This window comes from Gymnogyps californianus, chromosome 8 (assembly GCF_018139145.2).
Source record: "Gymnogyps californianus isolate 813 chromosome 8, ASM1813914v2, whole genome shotgun sequence".
NCBI lineage: Eukaryota > Metazoa > Chordata > Aves > Accipitriformes > Cathartidae > Gymnogyps > Gymnogyps californianus.
The window spans coordinates 5206433-5227160 of NC_059478.1; the positions used below are offsets into that span (position 1 = coordinate 5206433).

The 20728-nt window shown below is 55.5% G+C and overlaps 1 protein-coding gene across 1 annotated transcript in view; it reads right to left on the reverse strand.

The window, feature by feature from the left end:
* Positions 1-20728, reverse strand: part of SEC16B (SEC16 homolog B, endoplasmic reticulum export factor) — a 21366-nt gene continuing 638 nt past the window's right edge. The window contains 25 exon segments of the mRNA XM_050900959.1: positions 1-64; positions 1651-1768; positions 2084-2176; positions 2251-2353; positions 2459-2535; positions 3421-3528; positions 3715-3861; positions 4214-4284; positions 4859-5110; positions 7308-7380; positions 8104-8217; positions 11211-11351; positions 11915-12020; positions 12267-12378; positions 12999-13116; positions 13228-13309; positions 13994-14091; positions 14689-14919; positions 15486-15621; positions 16880-16941; positions 17564-17715; positions 18071-18212; positions 18965-19079; positions 19201-19306; positions 19863-19969. Coding sequence (XP_050756916.1) covers positions 1700-1768; positions 2084-2176; positions 2251-2353; positions 2459-2535; positions 3421-3528; positions 3715-3861; positions 4214-4284; positions 4859-5110; positions 7308-7380; positions 8104-8217; positions 11211-11351; positions 11915-12020; positions 12267-12378; positions 12999-13116; positions 13228-13309; positions 13994-14091; positions 14689-14919; positions 15486-15621; positions 16880-16941; positions 17564-17715; positions 18071-18212; positions 18965-19079; positions 19201-19306; positions 19863-19969 — 2815 coding nt within the window. The 3' untranslated portion in view covers positions 1-64; positions 1651-1699.

Below are 20728 nucleotides of genomic sequence, written 5' to 3' on the forward strand. Positions count from 1 at the left end.
CCCAGGCTCAGCCAGTCACTTCCACCTGTGCAGCCCTGCGAGCCAAACCCGGAGGCATCTGGCCCTGGAAGGAAGGAGAGCCTGGTGAGCCATGCTCAGGGTGCTTGTTTGCAGTGTCTGCCCAGCCAGGCGCCCTGACTTTGCATCAGCCTCGATAGTCATTTTTAAAAAAGAAAAGCAAACAGCCCCAGCGCTAGAGGCTCACGTTTCTGGAGACATTTTAAAGTCAGTCACCCGCACGCTCGCCCACCACCCCCGTGCTCACCCACTGCCCCCAGCCCTCGCAGCACTTCCCTGGGCCTGATGAGGGCAGCCTGGACCTAACCCACAGCCTGTCACGAGCAGGTCTTGGACCCGCAGCCTGTCACACGAGGCACCAGCCCCGCAACCTGTCACGAGTGGGCCCCAACCCCACAGGCTGTCCCAGGCAGGTCACAGTCCCACAGCCCATCACAAGTGGGGCCCCAACCCCACAGCCTGCAGGTTTCGGCCCCACAGCCCATCACAAGGGGGCCCCAACCCCACAGCCTGCAGGTTTCGGCCCCACAACCTGTCACGAGTGTGCCTCAACTCCACAGCCCATCACAAGTAGGGCCCCAACCCCACACCCTGCAGGCTTCAGCCCCACAGCCCATCACAGGCAGCTCATGGCCCCACGGCCTGTCACGAGCAGGCCCCAACCCCACAGCCTGTCACAGGCACGTTTCAGCCCCACAGCCTGCTGCAAGCGGTTCTTGGCCCCACCTGTTGTCACAAGGGGGGGCCGCAGCCCCACAGTCTGTCACACGCAGGTCGTGGCCCCCATAGCCTGTCACGAGTGGGCCCGGGCCCCGCAGCCCGCTCGGTGTGGGGCGGCAGGCGGACCCCAGCCGCCAGGCCGCGCTTTACCTTCCACACAGGGCGGCCGCGAGGGGACAAACCCCACCCCCCTCCAGCTCCGCCCTCGACGAAGGGGCGGTTCTAAATTAACATGCGGCGCAGTGCGCGCTGGGTAGCGCCGGCGGCTCACCCTGAGCTCGAAGCAGAGAGAGAAGTGGGTATATATATAGAGGAGCGTAGGGGAGACTGGTTCGTCCGGGGGAAGCTCACCGCCGAGGCCACGCACGGGGTGCGCGTCACCCGCTAAGCCCCGCCTCGGGGAAGGTCTGAGAGAAGGGCCCGTTCTATTCCGCGGCTCTAACAGAGCCCCGCCCACGAGGGGCGGGTGAGCCACCAGCAAGGCGGGTGGGCGCCGCGTGATTGGCCCGTTTAAGGTCGAGGGGATGTAAGGGCAGGAGAAGCCGTGGGGCGGGGCTTAACCTCCCCCGCCCCCGGTGGATGCTCGTGGCCCCGCGGTGCTTTGAGACAGACTCACGGCCGGCGATGGTTGAGTCCAATGGGTGAGGTGGGGCATCGCTCTATAACCCAATTCAGACTACTCTCCCCCGGACACCCCCTTTTTTTATCCATCACCCCCCCCCTTTATATCCTTTAAACCCCCCCCAACACCCCCAAAACTGCTGGCAGAGGTCGGGGGGGGCCCTGCAGCCCCGGACGACGCAGCGCGTCGTCCGGGGCTGCAGGGCCCCCCCCCGACCTCTTCCCCCCCACCTTACAAAATTAATCACAAACACCATTTTGGTTAAACAAAAAAAAAAAAACCAAAACAACTTTCTGCAAACGTTGATTTTTCTGCCCCGTCCTCCTCCCGGCTCTCCGCTCACAGCAGGTTGGGGTAGCGGCGGCGGGAAAGCAGCCTGGGTTGGTTGGGTCGAGAAGCGGCAGCGAGCTGGGAAGCGGAGAGAAGAGATGGTGTAAAGGGAGGGTTGGTACCCCAAAATGCGGATCTGCTGTCCTTGGGATGCAACCACAAACACCCCCCACCCCCATCACTGTCCTCCCCCAATTTCTTTTCTTATACACACCAAACCCTTATACCCCTATATCCTCCTGCCCATCGCAGATTGCTTGCACAGTCTAGCATCACCCCCAAAGCCAGGAGCCACCCCCAAAGCCAGGAGCCACCCCCAAAGCCAGGAGCCACCCCCAAAGCCAGGAGCCACCCCCAGCCCTATCCAGCAACACCCCAGGAGGAGACTCTTACCTGAGAGACCTGGGCAGGGTTGAAGAGGGGGACTGTCCCCACCGGTGGGGGAGGTTTGTAGGAGCCGGTCTGGAAGGGGTGAGGGGAGAGAAACTTAGCAGCCGCCCCCCAATTTTGGACAAACCCCCCCCCCATCACACACAAATACACCTCCCTCCTCTCCTCACCTGCTTTCCTGCTGACTGCCCACCATCTGCATCCCACGAGCCTTTCATCTCAATGGACACTGGAGTAACAGCAAAGGTATTTTCGCCTTGCATTCCTCCTGGGGCATGCAACCAAAAAAAAAAAAAACCCAAACTTAAAATGAAGAGGAGCAGCTTCTAAAAGGCCGACAGGGAGAGGGGTGAGGGGACCCACACAGCATTTACCGGGTTTATGGAGGGAGGCTGAGCCAACAGGCTTGTCCCAGCCGCGAGAGGAGCGTCGGGTGGGGATGGCGACGTCCGTTCCTGAAACCACATCCACCCGTTTAGAGCTGAAGCTCCTTGCATGGTGAGAAGACCTCTGCACCAGATACCACACCACGCTTTCAGGGTACCGCTCTGCACCCATCCTGCTGGAGAGGTACCCCAAGAGCTACAGGCACCCAAGCTAAGGGGGAGCTACAGGGCCAGGGCAAGCAACCTCTGTCACAAAGCTAAGCCACCCAGAGAGCTCAAAGTTAGGCAGGAGGCTGGACACCAAGCCTGTGTATGGTGTAAGGGGTCACCAGGGTTCATGGGTCCCCCCTCTGTTCCTCATCTCCTGCTAGTTTTGGAAAAATATCCCAAAATTCCCTGCTCTGGGGCTGTAGGTCATTCTCAACCAGGAGGAAACTTCCAGGGGAGGATCTTGCTCCAACATCTCCCTCCAAGCCCACTATCAGCCTGCAGTCAGGGATGTGACACCCTGAGGACTCAACCAGGACTGGGATAATCCACGCGTGGCTGCTTCCCCCCCTCTGCTGTGCTTCCAATTAAAGAGGTTTCCCTTCCCTTCAGCTCCTAAAACCTGCCCAAGCTGTGCTGCTCGCAGCTGCTGCTTTCCACTCCGGCGGAGGGCAAGCTATCCCCGCAGAGTTTGCTGAGTGCTCGGAGGACCTCCCAGATCAAAGAGGCTTTAAAAATTTACAATTATGATTAATCAAGGATTCACTTCCAGGCTAAAAGGGCTCCCGGTCCTGCTCTGTCCCCACACAGCAGCTACAGCCATAAAGAGCCATGCAATGGCACAGCCCAGCCACCTGCACGAGGACGGAGGGAGAAATACTGGGTGAAGGGGGGAGAAGTGTCACCTGTCCCCATGGCTGTAACTCCAGGTGTCACCCAGGGACAGGACAGCCTTTCATCCCCTACCTGCAGTTCCGGCGTGGGGGAGTCTGGGGCAGTCTCAGATGCAGCTTTGGGAGAAGTTTCCCTGGTGGGCTTCGACCGAAACCAACCAAACCACCTGAATCCGGAGCTCTGGGAAATGGAAGTTGTCACAGTCAACAGAAGCGGGTGAGAAGGGGAGGATGCCTTGGCCACTGAGATGCCCCCCGCACCGGCCAGGAGCGGGCACTGTTTTGCCCAGGTCAGGGCAGGCACAGCGGGCATCAGGGACAGGCAAGCTCAGAGCACGAGGCTTCACGTTGGCTGTGGCACGCTCACCTTATCCTCACCCGGCTTCACCGCCTCCGCTGGTGCCGGCTCTTCGGCAGTGTCTTCGGTTGCACTCTCTGAGGAAGGCCGGCTGTCATCTTCCAAGGAGACGGTGGAGCTCTCAGAGATGGTCCGAGCCTTTGCCTTTAACTCCTCCTGGCATCAGAGATCGGAGCTGCCACGTGGTGTTCCCAGAGGAGCCACCCCAAGCGTGATCAGAGCATCCCCAGGAGTCTTCCCTGCCAGGCTTAACAGATAGCATCCCCAGGGACCCCCGTGTCCCTTACACAGCAGGTGGGGAGGGATAGCACCCACAGCAGGGTGCAGTGGGCAGCCCATGGTCCCAGAGGTAGGAGGCTGGAGAGGGCTACCCTAACCTGCCAGGTCCCCAAGGGGACAACTAGCACCGTGATGAGGTGCGAGTTAAGCGTGTGGAAGGATGAGCTAGCGAGTCCCAAATCCCCCCGGGGCCCCCAATGCGATGGTCTCCCTGACCCCTCTGACTCACCTGCTCTGCTGGGAGGGATGGCTGCATCCCCCTGGGGGACAGCGGGGTGCCCTGGGGCTCCCCAGCTTCTCCTGTGGAGCAGAGGGAAGGACACAGTCAGGGTTTGGCCCAAGGAGCTCCTGCCACATCTATCAGAGGTATTTTCAGTGCTTCTATCATCCCACCCCAGAGCAAGGCCACATGGCCAAGATGTCCCTACGTGAGATGCAAAAGGCCATTCTGGTCCCCGTCCATGCCAGCACCAGGGAGGCAGTAAGTCACAAGGATGCATCGGTGCATCTCAAAAACCTGCCTTGCATTGCTGGACGTGAAGCTGCTTTTCCCATCCGGCAGGGAAGCGGCAGCACTGCCACCAACCCGCAGCTGCCCTCCCTTGCTGCTTTGGGCAAGGTCTTGTGAGAAAATGAAGACCCACCTGCCCAGGGTGGCCGGCAGCGGTGGACTTGGTTTGCATGCACGGCACCGGGGCAAGCGTGGCTCCGCATCTGGGCAAGGTTGGAGGGAAACGAGGCACTGGGTGAAGGCAGCAGCGTTCGAAGTGACACACATGCCGCAGGGAATCACACGTCCCCAAGGGACATCCCATCCCACTGCTACTAACTGGGGACAGGCGCTTTTGCAGAGAAACAAAGCTGGAACGCTTACCTGCCGGCGGCACCGACTGCGGAGGGGACTCAGCAAAAACCCCTCCCGGAGGGGCAGCCATCCCTGGGCTGAGCGCAGGGGGCTGCAGCTCTTGCCCGATGCCGAGCAGCGGCGATGCTGAGACCTGAGTGGGTGCCAGGGGCTGGAGAGACACATCCTGGTGGGAGCTGGCTCCCTGGGGTGGCATGGGCTGGTACTGCTGGTCATACTGGTAGCCTTCACTCTGTGGAAGCTCATGGCCAGGCTCTCCATCTGCAAAAAAAAAAAAACCAAACAAAACACAACCCACACCTCAGGAGTTTACTCCGGTGTTTATAATTTCATCGGGCTGTTGCACAGAATTCTCCCCTTTTCCATTATACATCAGCAGGAGGCAGGGGGGTGAGGAGGACCCCAGGGACCACAGGCGGGCGAGGGAGGAGGTAGGGCACAGCAGAGCAGCAGGGACTTTTGAGAGGCTTCAAGGAAGGTGGACTGTGAAAGACAAGGGGGAAAATCCTCCCATGCCTGAGGTTGCAAATGAACTGAGAAGGGGAACGCTATGGAAGCAAAGAGACCAAGCACAAGCAGCACGCGCCCAGCAATTCAAAGGAGCCCGGGGCCTCCAGCCTTTTCTTCCACTCCTGCTGCACACCCCGAGCAGGAAAGAAAATTCACCGGGAAGCCACAGCCTTCATTCCTGCTCCACAGGAGCACCCACAGATGAGTTTCTTGCTTTAGGCAGATTTATTCAGGGTTGGGGTTTTTTTTTGTTTGAAAGGCAGGTTGAGCAAGTGGGGTTTGTTTTATTTAACACACACACACATTGCTCTGTCTGATGTTAGACACAGCACAGGCAGGTCCCAGGTGCGTGTCCTGCTTGTTCCAGCTCTGCAGCCTCCTGCCAGAAACACGCTGGGCGCTGGGAAGTTTCTCTCCCATCGCCGTGAGACACGGCCAGGCAGGACCCAGACCCGGTGGGTCTGAGCCTAGGGACAGACTATGGCACCTTTTGGTTACGGGGCTACAAAACCCTTTGCTTTGCCTGCCGGTATCACCTCCAGCCCACTCAGGGTTTGCTTCACACCCGCGAGCTGCTCCCACACAGCCTGGAGATGCTTGAGAGCCACAGGGAGGAGGATGGATGCTCGACTCCACACTGCCCAGCAAGCTCAGCCGGAAAAAGTCAGGGAGGACAGCCCAGGCTGTAAGGGTGGAGAGGGAGGTTGCTGTGACCACGTGGATCCCAGCTTGGCACCTTGATTCGGGCTTTGTCTTTCCAAGATGGATGAATTCAGCACCAAGCCAGCTTTCTCTGCATGCAGGTCCCTCAGATGGCGACTCTGGATGGCCTTCTCAATGAACAAAAGGGCCAAGCATCGGGAAAGCAAGCTGCGGAGACTACATGGAGCAGACCTGGCCGCTCGGAGAAGCCATCCCATCATACCTGCGACTTTTTCCCAGGGAAGGATGATCATAGCCTCAGCCCTGATAGCAGCAGAAGGCAATCAGGATTGATGATCCTTTTTACTGCCTGGGAGAGCTCTTTGAAGAGGAATTTGGCAGCAGCAGGGAAAGCTGATAGGAAGAAACAGCTTGGAGGAATTGGTCATGTTTTATCCCGTCTGCACCAGCCTTTATTCTCCACCCATCAGTGCCGGCGTTTCCAGCAGAAATCCAGATCTGAACAGCAGCGAGGAGCAGCAGGCTGCGCCGGGGTGTCCGGCTGATGGAGGTGGCTGTGAAGCAACGCCGATGGGTCACCAGCCCCTGACTTCTCCTCAATGGGACATCCCGATGGATGCGCTGCCCAGCTAGGGAAGGAAAGCTCTCTAGCCCTTCCCTTGAGAGCCACCCAGGGGAGGCTCATGTCCCTCATCTTGATGTCTCTTGACCCTCTGGGTGGACTGTCGCCAGAGGGGACTCTTGGGGTCACCGAGAGGCAAAGCAAAGATATGAAAGAGGCAGCAGGGAAGGGGAAATGCTGGGGCTTCACCAACAGGCATGCTGCAGGTCGGCACGCAGAGGGACAAGCTCCTTCCCGAATCTTTCACTCTTAAGTTCACCTCTAATTCACATCCTCAGGGGACTGCCTAGGAACAGGGCCATCTCCCTTGAGGCTCGGCCAGGAGGCACATGCTTCATCCAGCCACCCGCCCCCGCTTCTCCTCCCACAGCGCCCACAGGGACTTCTGAGGCTGCAGTAATTAGGCCCAATTGCTCAGACTTCATGTGGAGGGCACGAGCGTCGACCCCTCGGTTTGCAGCCCATCCCTGGCAGCCCCACGCTGGATGGATGCATCCAGGCAGGAGCAAAATTTTGAGCTCTGCAGGGGATGTAAGGAGCAAGGAGCAGCTGCTGAGAAATGCTGCCAGGAGCAGGGAGTTGCCTCCCAGCCCTTGGCAGCACAATTCCACATGCAGAGAAGCCTACTGTGGCAATTGCAACCTGCTGCTTTGTTTTCTTTACCTGCCAGCGATGCCGCAGCCCAGGAGAGCCCTGGCTGAGTGGGTGCCACCTCCGGAGGGAGGTTGTCTTCCACCTGCAAGGAGTCAGAGGGGAAAAAATGTGATAAAACAGATGGAAAAAGGGATAGCACAGGGCAAAGACTAAGGAAACCATGAAGCCAACATAAAGGAAAGGATGGTGCTCGTGGATCTGGGGCTCACGACCCACCCCAGGCTGTGGGAGCCCAGGTTACAGGTAAGACCCATACCAGCATGGTCACAGCTCTTTCCCAGCAAGTGAAGGGGGCTGCAGCACTGCTGCCCTGCTGTGCTCTCAGGCAGGAGGGGAAACTGGAGACAGAAGAGGGCACAAAACCAAAAGCAGACATGAAACCTGAACAAAGAGCATTAATCCAAGGACCAGACCACAGTTAAGGGACTTGAGAGCACGTGTCTGCAAGGTGATACCCCACCAGTGTCCTTTGCAACATCCTCATGGCAAGAGATCATCATCACACCCACCAGCCCCTGACTGCCCACCTTGAACCAAGACAAGGAGTGTTTTGCCCTGTGTGAAGCTCTGCAGCCCTCACTGCTCACACCCTCGGGCGCTGCAACCCCCCTGCTCCCACTGAAGCTGCAGGTCCCACAGCAGAGACCACATCTCTCAGCTCACAAGCCAAGGAGAAAGGCACCTGGGTAACAACGGCCTTCGAACCTCCATACTCATCCCCTCGGATTCAGGGCAGAGGAGGATGCTCCTGCAGACAAACCACAACACAGACCAGCTGCCCCACAGCATCCCCACTCCTCCTTACCTCCCACTCCTGGCAGCAGGCTCGGAGCTGTAGCAGCCAGTCGGGCTCCAGCATCTGGTCCTGCTCTGGCATCTCCAGGAGCAGAGGGTCGGAGAGCTTCAGCCGCTCGGCTAGCTGCAGAGCCAGGGGGGCAACGGGGCTCGTCACACATCTCAGATCCGCAGGGAAGATACCAACCCTCACAGCAATTGCACATGGCCAGGCACACAGGCCCAGGGGAAAATAGCACCAGAGCTGCACTTCATCATACAGGGGTAAAAGTAACACCAGCCTCTTGTGCAAGATTTATTCTCTTTCCTGCATTGCCACAGAGAGGTGCTGGCCCATCCCGTGCCCCGCAGACAGCCTCCCAGCAGGGCGATCTCAGCCACCTCCGCAGAGATGTCAAAGTACCGATGTCAAAGATGCTCTTCACATCAGAGAGACAGGTAACTATTATCATCCTTTTCGCCTCTGAGGAAAATGAGCACCTTTAATTCCACTTGACAGCCAGCCTGGGGCACTGGCAGGTTTGCAGAACACCCCACCAGGAAGCCTGGAAACAGCCCAGCTCCCAGGGCTGTGCATCAATCCCTTACCCGCCCTAGGAGGATGGATAGGCACTGGTAGGATTTGAGCTAAGGGCTCACCCGCCCCTTTCCTCACCCAGCTTTGCAACAAGCATTACCATCGCTAATAACCACACGGAAAACCACAGAAATGCAGGGCTGGGAGGGACCTTCTGAGGTTACCTGATCCATCTGCAAACACTCAAGAAAATCCTGTGTGCCCACACCAGCCCATGTTTGTCCAATTTGCACTTACAAATCTCCGGGGAGAAGATTTCACAGCCTCCCAGGCCTGTCCTGATGCTTAATGTCCTTTAGAGCTAAGGAGTTTTTTCTTAATATCTAAGTGAAATCTTCCCTGCTGCAAATTAAGCCTCTCGATTCCTGCTCCCACAGAAGCTGCAGGAACAATCAGGCACCATCCCCTGAAAAGCAGCCTCCTGCGTGCCAGAGGGCTGTTATCACATCCCCTGTACCCCTTCCTCCCCCAGCATATCTTGCCTGGAAACAAATAACCCCAAGGCCTTCTTCAGAGGTCATTTTCCCCTCAATCTCTTATCACCCCTGCTCTTTCTCCTGCACTTGCTTCAATTTGTCCCTGTCTCTGAGCGCAGCATCCCCAACAGGGCACAGTGCCCCAGCCAAGACCCCCGAGACCCGAGCACGGCGGGATTATCACCTCCTTGTCTCACACATGCCGTTCTTGCTCTCACAGCCCAGAATAACATTATAACATTGGATTTTTTTTTTTCTTTTCTGCAACAGCATCCTGTTATGTTGCTGCTCAGTATTTTTGCCATGCTCCACTATCCCCCCCACTATGTCCCTCTCTGCAGTGTTGCTGCTGCATGTTTAATTTCTCCTGCAAGAGAGGGGTCTGTGCCACCCTGGCTGCAGCCATCTCAATCACATGGGGCTCCAGCTACCATCAACAGAGCAAAACGCTCTTCTGGGGTGACCCATCCCACCAGCCCAGGGTGAGATGGAGGGCTCCCTGCAGAGCTAAATCCCAGTGTGGAGAAATCACTTAGACGACAGTCCAGTTTTAAGACAGCTGGATGAGGGAGATGACACTCAAAGCACGGCTCTTCATTCAAGTCTTTACTGAATTTTCTCTTACTGATATCGACCCACTTCTTGGGGATTTTTTCAAGCTCCTTCACCCTTATTTATCTTCTACGCTTTGCTACAAGGCTACCGCATCAAGGGCTACCAAAAGCCATCCAGAAGTGACTTTGTAGCTCAGCCACCCTCTGCAGCCACACAGGTCTCAGCTATCGCCCCCCACACCAGTCCCCATCAGCCATTTCTTCCTATTCCCAAAGTTTTTAAAAACAAAGTCCAAACCAGCACAAAACACACTTCCCAACTCCGGGAGGTTACAGCAAGACACGACCCGCGCGGCTGGAGCCCAGCTTGGGACAGGGACTGGCCACAGAGAGCAGAGTAATCCAGCACCCAGCCAGGAGCTTGCACTACCTACAGACCCACTGTCCCATCTCTTTGCAACCACACGTGTGTTCACCCTAAATCAACTGCAGGAAAGAGGAAATTATAAGCATGATTACTCCTAAATAGGGGGAATGTTTAATCCAAAAGCTAATGTGCACTTTGATCCAACATTAATGAACCAGCACCTGGTTGTATATCGTCCCCAGCTTCAAAAGAGGGGAAGTCTTAATCAAACACTAATGTGTATCATAATTTGTAACACAGTCTAAAACATCAAAGACAAGAGCGTCTACGAATGCGCCAGTTTTTCAGATGAAAGTGTTTTCTCCCAGGAGAAGCATTATCCCCAGCAGAACAGCAGATCTGAGAGGCTGTTAGACAGTAAACAGGTTTCAACAATGGGGTGGGGGGTGCTGCGTGAGCCAAGTTTGGGGCGATTTCTGCAGCACCCACTTCAGGTGGGCATCCTTGCTGCCCCTCATCTCACAGCACCGCGGCTTTCGCCCCCTTCCTGACGGAGGAAGGCTTCGAGTAGCCTCAGCACTGCCCTGGTGATGTGCATGGAGTGGGCAGATCCGCTCTCCCAAGAGCCCAACCTGTCCAGGGGACCTGGGACACTTTGCTTCACCCCTCTCTGCCCCAGCGCCCCGCTCATGAAGCGGAGGAGCTGGGCTCAGTGCTACAAGCTGGGACACGCTCCTATTCACTGTCACCCCAAAAGAGCCCCCAGCAGGTAAATGGAATCATAGGATGATGTGCTGGAGGGGAAATGTCAAGCACTTAAACTTCAGCTTCTTAAGCCTGTGCCATTTAGAAGTTCAAAAAGCCTCTCCAGAATAAAAAACATCCTTTGCTTCCAAATAGCTCTGCTCCTACTTGGCAGTCAACACAATTCCTTTGTTTTCTAACCCAAATCCGTGGGTATTAGAGGCTCCATGGAGGTGTTGGCTTTGCTGTACTCAGCACACACCAGGCAGCAAACCCTGGGGGGCTGCTCAGAGCTGCCAAGCATCCCCAGCCGTGTGAAACCCCGAGGATGCTTCCCACCGCACCGGTCCTGAATGGGTATCACACCCTGCCAAGGATGCAGGAGGGTACGAGACTCACCTTCATCACTTGCTGGGCCAGGACAGGGTGGCTGGCCGGATCCTGGCCCAGGAGTGCAGTGGCGATCTGCTCGCAGTATTGCAGGGCCTGGGCTGGGAGCCCATAGTCAGCCAAGCGAGAGGCATAGAGGAGCTTGTACACCTCGGGAGAGGGAAGCAGAGCAGACGCAGGTGAGCAAGGAGATGCTCACGCCTGTGGGTCCCCTCTGCCATGGCACATCATCCCAGCGTGCCTCAGAGCACCCTGGATCATGGGTCTCATCACCCAGAGGTCACCCGCAACTTCCTCGCTCCCCAAACCACAGCACTGTCGCAAGGCCAGACCGGCCCAGAGCCAGCAGATGGGCGGTGGGGAGACCATGCCAGCCCACCACCTTCATTTATCCACCCGATTTGTGCACCGCCTGAGGCAGCAGCAGCAGCCGGGTGCTTATTTGCAATATGAAAAGCCTATCCATTACCCAGAGAGCAGGAAGGCAACCAGACCCGAGCAAGCACTGATCAAACACACCGTTCCCCAAAATCTGCCCAAAGCCCTGCGCTGGAAGAACCCCTCAGCCAGGGCAGCCTCCGCATCGCTCCCAAAGCCCAGTGAAGGGGACAAGCCTTGGAGAGCAGCCTGAATCCCTGGCTTCAAGGGGATGGATGCATGTTTTGGGGCAGGTCTGAGCTGCTGCACCAGATGTGCTTGTGCATCTCCGCTACCTGGAAGGGGAGCAGGAAGGATTCAGGCTGTCGTAGCTGCTGGCAGTACTCAAAGATTTCCATCCGCTGGATAGCCTCCGTCCTGGCAAACTGGGCGAACGCCTGACTGCAGAGGAGAGGGGTAGGTTCAGCAAGCAGGAGCAGAGCTCTCTCCCCAGACAGCCCCACACACAGATTCACAGCTCCACCACTGTGCCAGCCTGCAGCTGGAGAGGCCCAGAGCAAAGCTCACGTTAAGAGCAGTAAAAACCCACAAACAGGTGTTGCTTTTGCATAGAAGTGAGATCCCAGGGATGGGGAGAAGGTGGGACATGTCACGCTGGCAAGAGCACTGCCTCCTGGGCTCACTCACCAGTGGTTGCTGCCCAGCAGAGCCATGCGGTCTGCCTTCACCCCAAAGTAACCGAAAGGAATATCTGCCATCAGGTAGCAGAAATGAGCTGCTTCGACTGCTCCCTTGCCAGCTGGATGGGAGGAAAAAAGACAAACACTTAGTCCTGAGAGGTCACCGTGTGGTCAGCATTGCTTTGGAGGCCCCCAAGCTCAAATGAAAACCCAAACCCAACCACCCCACTTTTCTTCCCTGTCCACGCAGACCCTGATCCCTCCCTTCTCCCTGTTTTTTGTCAGTTGTCCCCAGTTGCTGACTTCTGTACCTAGGAGGGGGTTTCAGTTCAGTGGTAGGACCAGGGGAGCCTGAGCAGGGTCCAGCTCCAGCTTCAACTCTGCAGGGTGCTATCATTGGCATGAAACCCCCGGGAGTCCCCGCCACCGGGAGCAAGTCTCAGTCCCTGCAGTTCCATATGCCCTCCTTGGGTCCAGCTGCTCCAGGTATCTCCAAAAGAGCAGCTCGTGGATGTGCCTGAGCCCGACTCATCTGCCAGCACAAAGGGCAGTGGGATCCATCAACGCCTCATCCTTGCCACCGCACAGGCACTGCAGCTCCGGGGGTACAGGCATGCACACCCCATCTCAGCACCAACGTACATCCCTGCCAGCGTGGACATGCACGGTGACATTGCAGGTGTCCACCCACTATTGCAAGACAGTGGGAACATAACCGCTCACAACGGCCTCTGCTCACCCAAAGTGTCTCCCATGTTGACGATGGCTCGGTGGTTCAGCTCCATGTCTCCAACCTTGTTGGACAGCAACACGGCCAGGTGGGGCCTCCAGTCTCCCCACATGGCATCCCCACAGCACTGGAGGGAGACAAGAAGAGAGCGAAGATGAGCAGAGATGGTCACCACAAGGTGGGTGTCACAGGCAGGTGACAGAGGTACACGCACCGGGCCAGCCTGTTGCTCACGGACCAGCGCTGCCTGAGGGATCCTTCCCGACATGAGCTGGAAGAGGGTCTGCAGGGGGTCATTGGTGGCCAGCGTGCTGGTGAACCTGTGAGGAGACAGCAGAGATAGGGCTGCCATGCTGAAACCCCAAACCCTCATTCCCCTCCAACAGTATGTCCCAAATACCCCAGGAAAGCAGTGTCCTGAGGGGCTTCCTGGAGAAGGCAGAAAGGATCATCAGCCCACCAGGCTGATGACCTGCATTACCTCCAGAGCAGGCAAGTCTCCAGGACGATGCTGGATAAAACCTTAAAAGAATTCGGGTTGCACAAGACAGAAAATTTCTGCTTAACTCTCCCTGAAGGGATTCAACCCAATCCAGACTAAGTACGTTAATTCCACCAGAAAACATTCATACGAGTGGGATGAACAGCTCAGACCAGGATGGATCACGGTGAAGATGGCTCAGCTCCCCCTACCCCGACGGCTGCCGTTGCTAGGGCAGCAAGGGCAAAGCCAAAGACTCAGAATAAATCCACCCCACATCTCCAGGGAATGGCTTTCCTTCTGCTTTCCAGCCCCCACTTGGTTTCTCCTGTCCATCAGGAAGCCTGAAGGACTCAAGCCTATCCAGATGGATGCCCCCTCTCCCCTGTGCCCCCCCGAAAAAGCCCAGCTGAAATCAATGTTCTTTTTTCAGTGCACTGGGGCTGAGGGCTCCCAAAGGGATAACAGGCTTGGCAAAGCCAGTCACAGAGCATCATACCTTGCTTTATCTTCTCCAACTTACCCAGTGAGCACCCAGCTGTAGGTCCGAGGGTCCATCTTGCTGGAGAGGAAGAGGGCATGGCCCCACAGTTGGTTTCTCATGGCCCAGACCAGAGCGTCCTGCAGCCAAGGTGAAGAAAAAGGGTTTGCACTAACTCTGTTTTTCCCTGCCCTCTTCCACTGCCAGGGGACCCTCTGCTCACCCAGCTCAGAGACGAGCTCTGATGACTGCTCTGGCTTTAACTAATACCCTCCAAAAAAACTCTTCCATATTCACAAAGGCCCCTTTATCTTTCTACCTTGCACAATGACAAGAACTGGGACCTTCATGGTAATATTGTCTTTCCTGGATTTCCAGGTCTGTGCTGCCTGTTAACTCTCAATGCCACCACTGTGGGATCCCAGCCTGGGCACCCAAGCTTTTCTGCATCCAACCCTCCTGTCTCTCCCTGTGCCTTTGGTCTCCCTTGAGATCACATAGCTGCAACTAAACCCACAGCGCTGGGAGCAGCCTCTGCATCTTGCCTTCACTAAGGGTCCCGTCCCACTTCCCAATGGTGGGAAATCACTGCCATAAGCCCTGTTGTACAAACAGCTTGAAGGGTTGATACCACAACCACAAGGCATCTCTTGACCACCCTTCCTTTTAAAACCTGAAGAGGCCAAAGGGGCCAAGAACAAGTCAGCCCTGCGTCCTGGATCCCACTCACCACTTACTTTCTTCCTGCCATAGTAGAGGAGTTTGGTGAACTTCTCCACTGTCTGTGCCTGCGTCTCCACAACAGGAGGGACCTCCCCCGTGATGAGGTCCAGCGTCCCTGGCTGACGCAACATCCACTCATCATCCGTCAGGCCGATCAGGTTTGCTGTGGGGTTTTGACTCTTGTACTTCTCCCGCCGCCTGCAGTCTTGCATCAGCAGCTCAGCCGTGTCTGAACCCACCATGGACTGCGAAAGCGAAGGTAAAGAGCAAGGCCCATGGAGGCCGTCCCATGAGCAAAGGCGGACAGGCACTTCCAGTCCGACACCCTTACACTCTTCTCGTCCTAGCGCATCTCCCCAACAAGACCAGCCTTGGCCACCAGCACACAGTTTTGGAGGGCAAAGGATTCAGCACAACTAGCAAGACCTTCACAGCACTTGCTCTGAAGATCTTATTCATCTGCTTCCAACAAGCAGCCACAGATTAGACTGGGTGGATTACATTGTCTTAAGGGAATAATCCCCTTTTAAGCATAAATGCTGGCTCCTCAATGAAGGTGGCACCAGTCCCTTTCACAGCTGCTATAGCATTGGGTTGTTGGTAGTTCACAAGGATGAAAAGCAATCACAGAGAAAGGTTTGCTCCAAATATCGAGGCAGTATCAAACCGATTGATAGTACTATGGGAATGGGATGCTTTTAAGGTACGCCCCCCCTGAAAATAGTAGCTGGACCAAGAGGCACCTAAGGGACTTATAAACTTGTCTCACTTCTAAGATCAAAAGAGTCAGCCCCTTCCACAGGACACCTACCCCATTCTGCCGGCAGAGGAGGACCAGGAGTTTCCAGAGAAGAGCTGAATCTCTGCCTCTCTGTGTTGAGAGATCACAGCCCGTGGCTATCTTCTGCTGGCAAAATGTCATCACATCCACCTTGTGCAGATCTTCCCTACAGCAGCAAAGAAAAGCTTCAAAAGAAACCCAAAGCAAAGCAATCTAGGACATCATTCAGACTCAAAGTGTCCCCAGGTTCACTGACAGGGATGCCAAAGATTCAAAGTGAGAGACAGAGAAGATCCCCAGTGTTAACAACCACATACCGCCCTGGCCACACCAAGCTCAAAAATGCCTAAATTTGATCATTACTATGACTCCTTGCAGATTTCTGTGTTTCATGCATGCAGAGGGCACCTCAAACCCTCTCGCTGCCCTCCTGATAATATTTTCATCCATTCATCTGCAAAGAACCTCAGTTTTGCTTAGCTGCGCTGCTGTTACAGCCGTGGATATCCGAGGCTGTAGGAGCAGGCACACATACAGGCAGTATCTTTGATTAATTGGCACGGTGCAGGGAGAAAGACATGCTTGTGACTACATAAACCCTTTGGGTCTGAAACAGAAGCAGAAACCTTTAAGCTATGTGCAAACCAGGCAGAACTGCTGTCTTACAATTAAAAAAAAAAAATCAGACAGTTGAAAGAAAAGGTGGCTGAGAGACCAAATCAGCCAGAGGAGAGGAACCAGGGAGGGAGACACTGATCCTGACTCAATCACACCAACACATCATATGGATATTCCTAACATCCCCTTCAGCACAAGTAACCCTCCAGGTCTTCTACCCAGCTTCTGGGCATACAAAGTTCTTTTGCTCAGTAAATGGTTTTCCTCCTTCTGCACACTCCTTTCCTCTCCCCGCTTTGGTTACGAGTGACCAGAAGACACGCTGGTGTAACCAGTACGATACAGAGACAACCTGATGCAATACGCCATGATTCATCCCCAGGTTCACACTGGATGAAGGTGCATATGGGTCTGACCCTGCCGTGCTCAACAGTCTCAGGGGACAAAAACTTTAGGAAAAGCTAAACCACAGGTTGACTCAGGGCTTTAGACATCCAAAGAGATCTCCCAAAAATCAGTTTTCTGGAACATGAGTACAAAATAAGGTCAGACATACAAACCACACTAAACCCACACCCTACGAATATTCAAAAAAACCATCTCCCACAATCCAAACCAACCTACACCGCAACAAACAGGCTGGGCTCCCAATCTGAACCTAGACTTGGCCTCTGCAGATATCTCAAAACCATCGGGACCCTAAAGTCTGCCTTGAGCTCATGTCTTCTCCCAAAGGAGAGGTCCTCCCAGGCCAGCCATGCCAGCACAACCAGGACACAGCTCCTGGGCCTGCTGGTGTGGCATACCTGGCCAGAGGCCCCGGGAAGGCCCGTAGCTCCTGCAGCTCTTTCGTATCATGAAGGATTACCTAAAAAACAAGAGCAAATTCAGCAGCTGGACTCCAGCAATCAGGCCAGCCCCGACTGAGCTAGCTGAAAGTCAGTGCCTTGGCCAAGGGTTCAGTAGCGCTGGTGAAACCATTCTCTGTGCTGTCTTAAGGTAACCCCAGAGCATAGACCCTAAACCATCACATGGAACCCAATGCTAAGGTCCAGGAAAGAAATGCCTGTTGAGACAGCATCTGCCTCCTTTGGGAGGCAAAGTAGGAGACTGAAATGCTGTGGTAGACTCAGGGGATAGATACGGCCTCTCTATTGGAGCACCTCAGAAAGGTGAGCAGAATTATCCTTCAGAGCAGTATGGACCACATCTGTCCCTATCAGAAGGGATCACTGTGAACAGGTCACAGATGACAAGGGTTGCGGAGCTGAAGCAGCAGGATGCGGGGCCCGAAGGCTGAAAGCGATGCCCAGGCTAGCACGATGCAGACTCAAGAGTGCGTGTGGGCTGGAGATAAGATGACAGCAGGGGACAGGCAGACTGCTAAGGAGGCTGTTTGGGTGACGAACAGTGTTTGCATCCCTCAGGGCAAAAGAAACCACTCCAGCAAGGGGATCGAGGGCAGTCTGGGGTGCCGGGCTGTGGCATACCTCCAGGCTGTGTAGCTCAACATGGGCTAGCTGCCCCTCGGCAGGGTGGTGGGGACACACCAGCACCAGCTGGCCTCCGGCTCCAAAGCACACCGCCATGTGTGGCAGCGAGAACTTGAGGGGTACTGCCGGGGCAGACACCAAGGGCCCCCCTGCAATGACATACAAGCCACCGTAAGTCCCCTCACCCTGGCCCCACACCACCTCCACTATGGAGGATGTGACCAGGTCCCAGCCTGGCCCCCCAGTTTAAGTAACCCTCCACTGACCCCCCCTATGCAAGAACTGTCCCCTAAAGCAGAAGGCAAATACATGGCAGCTCCTGCACCCACCAGGGCAGAGCCGCTGGATCACGCACCCACCCCACAGCCCCCTGGTCATGCCTTGCGCCTGCACAACCTCCTCCAGGAAAGGACCAAGCTGCGAGACAGCAAATCTCCTAATGCCAGCCATTTATTTCCTTGCTCCCGCCTTGTCAGAGGGTGCCAGGGCCCCATCACACCTCACCTGCTTGTGCCGGGCTCCAGTTCCCTGAAAGCACGGGGTCGTAGTGGTCGGCACCGTCACGGATGTACTGGCTGAGCTCGCAGCTGCTGGAGCTGAGCCCCGACTCCCGGTACTGCAGGAGCAGGCTGGGCTGGCCCGAGGGCTGCAAGGAAAGGAGAAAACACAAACCTGGCTGAGAAACTAGGGAACACCACTGCTTTTCTGCTCCCAGGGCAGTGGGACAGGCTCTGCTGCTCCATGGAAGTGCCCAGGAGGAACAGCACAGCCAACTCCCATCTGAGCAGCTCATGCGCTTCAGCATCTTAGGTTCATCATGGCACATACCCTGGTCATACCCAATGGCTTTTAAAATAATTTACATCAGCCACTGGTCTAGCCCAACAGCTTTCCTAGCCCTAACACGGACTCCTCAACACAGCCAGCAGACGGGCTCGGGAACCCAAAAAAGCATTGCCCAGGAGCAAAACCACTACAGAAGCTTTGATTTGATCTTTTAATTTGCTCTCAGCAAAACACAGTCATCAGGACACAAGTGTGATGGAGCAGGACTTGGTGGACAGAGCTGACAATGACACACAGCTTTCAGCTACCTAGGGAGGATGCAGGAGAGCATCCCACCAAGCCTGGATTTCTGTCCTGCTCTCAGCCCCGTGTGGGAGCGATGTACAGCCCCATGCCTGGGGGAACAACAGCCCAGCAGATAGAGAGTTAATAAATACTAATAACCCACTATAATAATCCTCAGAGACTGTTAAGCACCGAGTGCAACATAGCAAAGCAGCCTTTTTCTCCTCAGCCTCCTTCCCAGCTGAAGGAGGGACACATGGATTGCTCCCAAAATCTCTGGAGATCCCCAAGCCTTTTGTCCTCCACCCCTGCCCATCCTGAGGTTACCTCTCGGGGCTGGCCACCAGCCTCCTCCAAATTGCTGCCAAGGGTTTCTCCCCCTGCCCGCTCCCTCCTGGCAGCTGAGATGTAGCTCTCCTCATAGGAGTCATAGGTCTGCATCCTGCAGACAGGAGCAAAAGGAGACATCCTGAAGGTCAGAGATTTTGGGACCAGCCACAAACCCCCTTATTTTGTGGCATATGGTTGCACCAGGTGATGCCCAGACCCCCCCCCACCCTTACCTGTCCTGCCCCAGGGGGGTCGTGGCCAGCTTGGGGTGGTAACCCCTGTAGTAGTGCTGGTCTCGGTAATTGGTACTCTTGCCATAAGGCTCTCCCTGTCTCAGGTCTGGAGAGAGAATCAAGATTTAGCATTGCCCCTCCAGAGCAACAAGCCATAATGAAGTTGCAAAAGAAAAGCAATGAGTCAGGCAATTTGCCATGCACACCCCATTTGCTTCCAAATTAGCCCGACACGTTGGAGGTATGATAAAGCCCTGTACACGTTTGCCAACACAGCACTGATGTCCTTTCCTCTTTCCTCCCTCCCTCCCCTTTTCTTCAGCCCAGGAACTCCAGAAACAGCAAAAATGAGGCCCTGGCCGCCCTGATCACACAGCACCATCAGCATCGTGTTCAGCCTGGAACTGGGAACGACGCAGGTTTTTAGCCATGGAGATCAAGATCAAACGTTCCCTTGGGTGCACCTAGTTCCTGCTCACATTTCCCAAATGCAAACTGAGGGCAGTGCTGCACAGGGAGAACAGCACCAACAGCCCAGGAGTGCAGGCAGGAGAAAGCCCTGGAGATGTGTGAGTCTTGGGAGAAGAACCCATCCTGGAGAAAGCATCACCTCTTCTCCTGCAAGTTGCCTCCATCCCCAGACCCAAAGGATAAGCCTGTACCTCTGTCATCCTGCCGAGCCACGGGCTGCCACTGGTGGCTTTGGGAAGTGTAGTCATCCCCATAGCTGGCTGCTGGATACTGCCAGTTGGGGTCTTTATATCCTTGCCTGAAACGCAACACAACATACTTAATCTGAGAAAGGACACCGCTGCAGGTTCTGGACCACATCTAGGGTTAGACTCATGCCCCAGATGGGACCTCTGGAGGCAGAAATGGTGATGGAAATACAGCCAGGTCCCCTGCCCAGGTGCTCTGCTCAGCAGCAGGGCCAGAAATTGGTCCAGCATCACACCTGGAAGGAGCAGCAGGAGGTTTGGATACTTTCCCATCCCCATCTATGAGAAAGCTCTGCACTGCAGTTTCAGGTGATGCCCAATTTCAGCTTGATGGTGTGGACTCATCACGGGGATCAACTTTCACCCACATTTTTAGGAGACAGCCCCCAAAAGCACCTTCTCCACCAAACTCTGGAGCTGCCGTGTCCACCGCACAGCTCAGCAGGTCTCCCCCTGAGCCAGAGCCCAGCCCAAACCACCCACCCAGCACTCACGTCCCTTAAGCCTTCACAATTTACACAGTGATTTGGTCAGCCTCATGCAACACCCCCACTCCTGGTGTGAGCATCATACAACCTCAGCACAAACCCCTGCATATCCACACCATAACTCGCCAAGGGCAATAACTCAGGCGAATCAACCCAAATTTGCTGGAGCGCTCAAAGCTCTCTCAGCACCAACAGCATCCTCTAGCCCACATTTTATCCTTCCACCCTCCGCTGTTTCAGCAGCTGAGCTTGCAAGCTCCCTTTTGCTCCTATATTACCATTTGTATTTTTATTGTTCACCTTGCACTTGGTAAAAAAGAA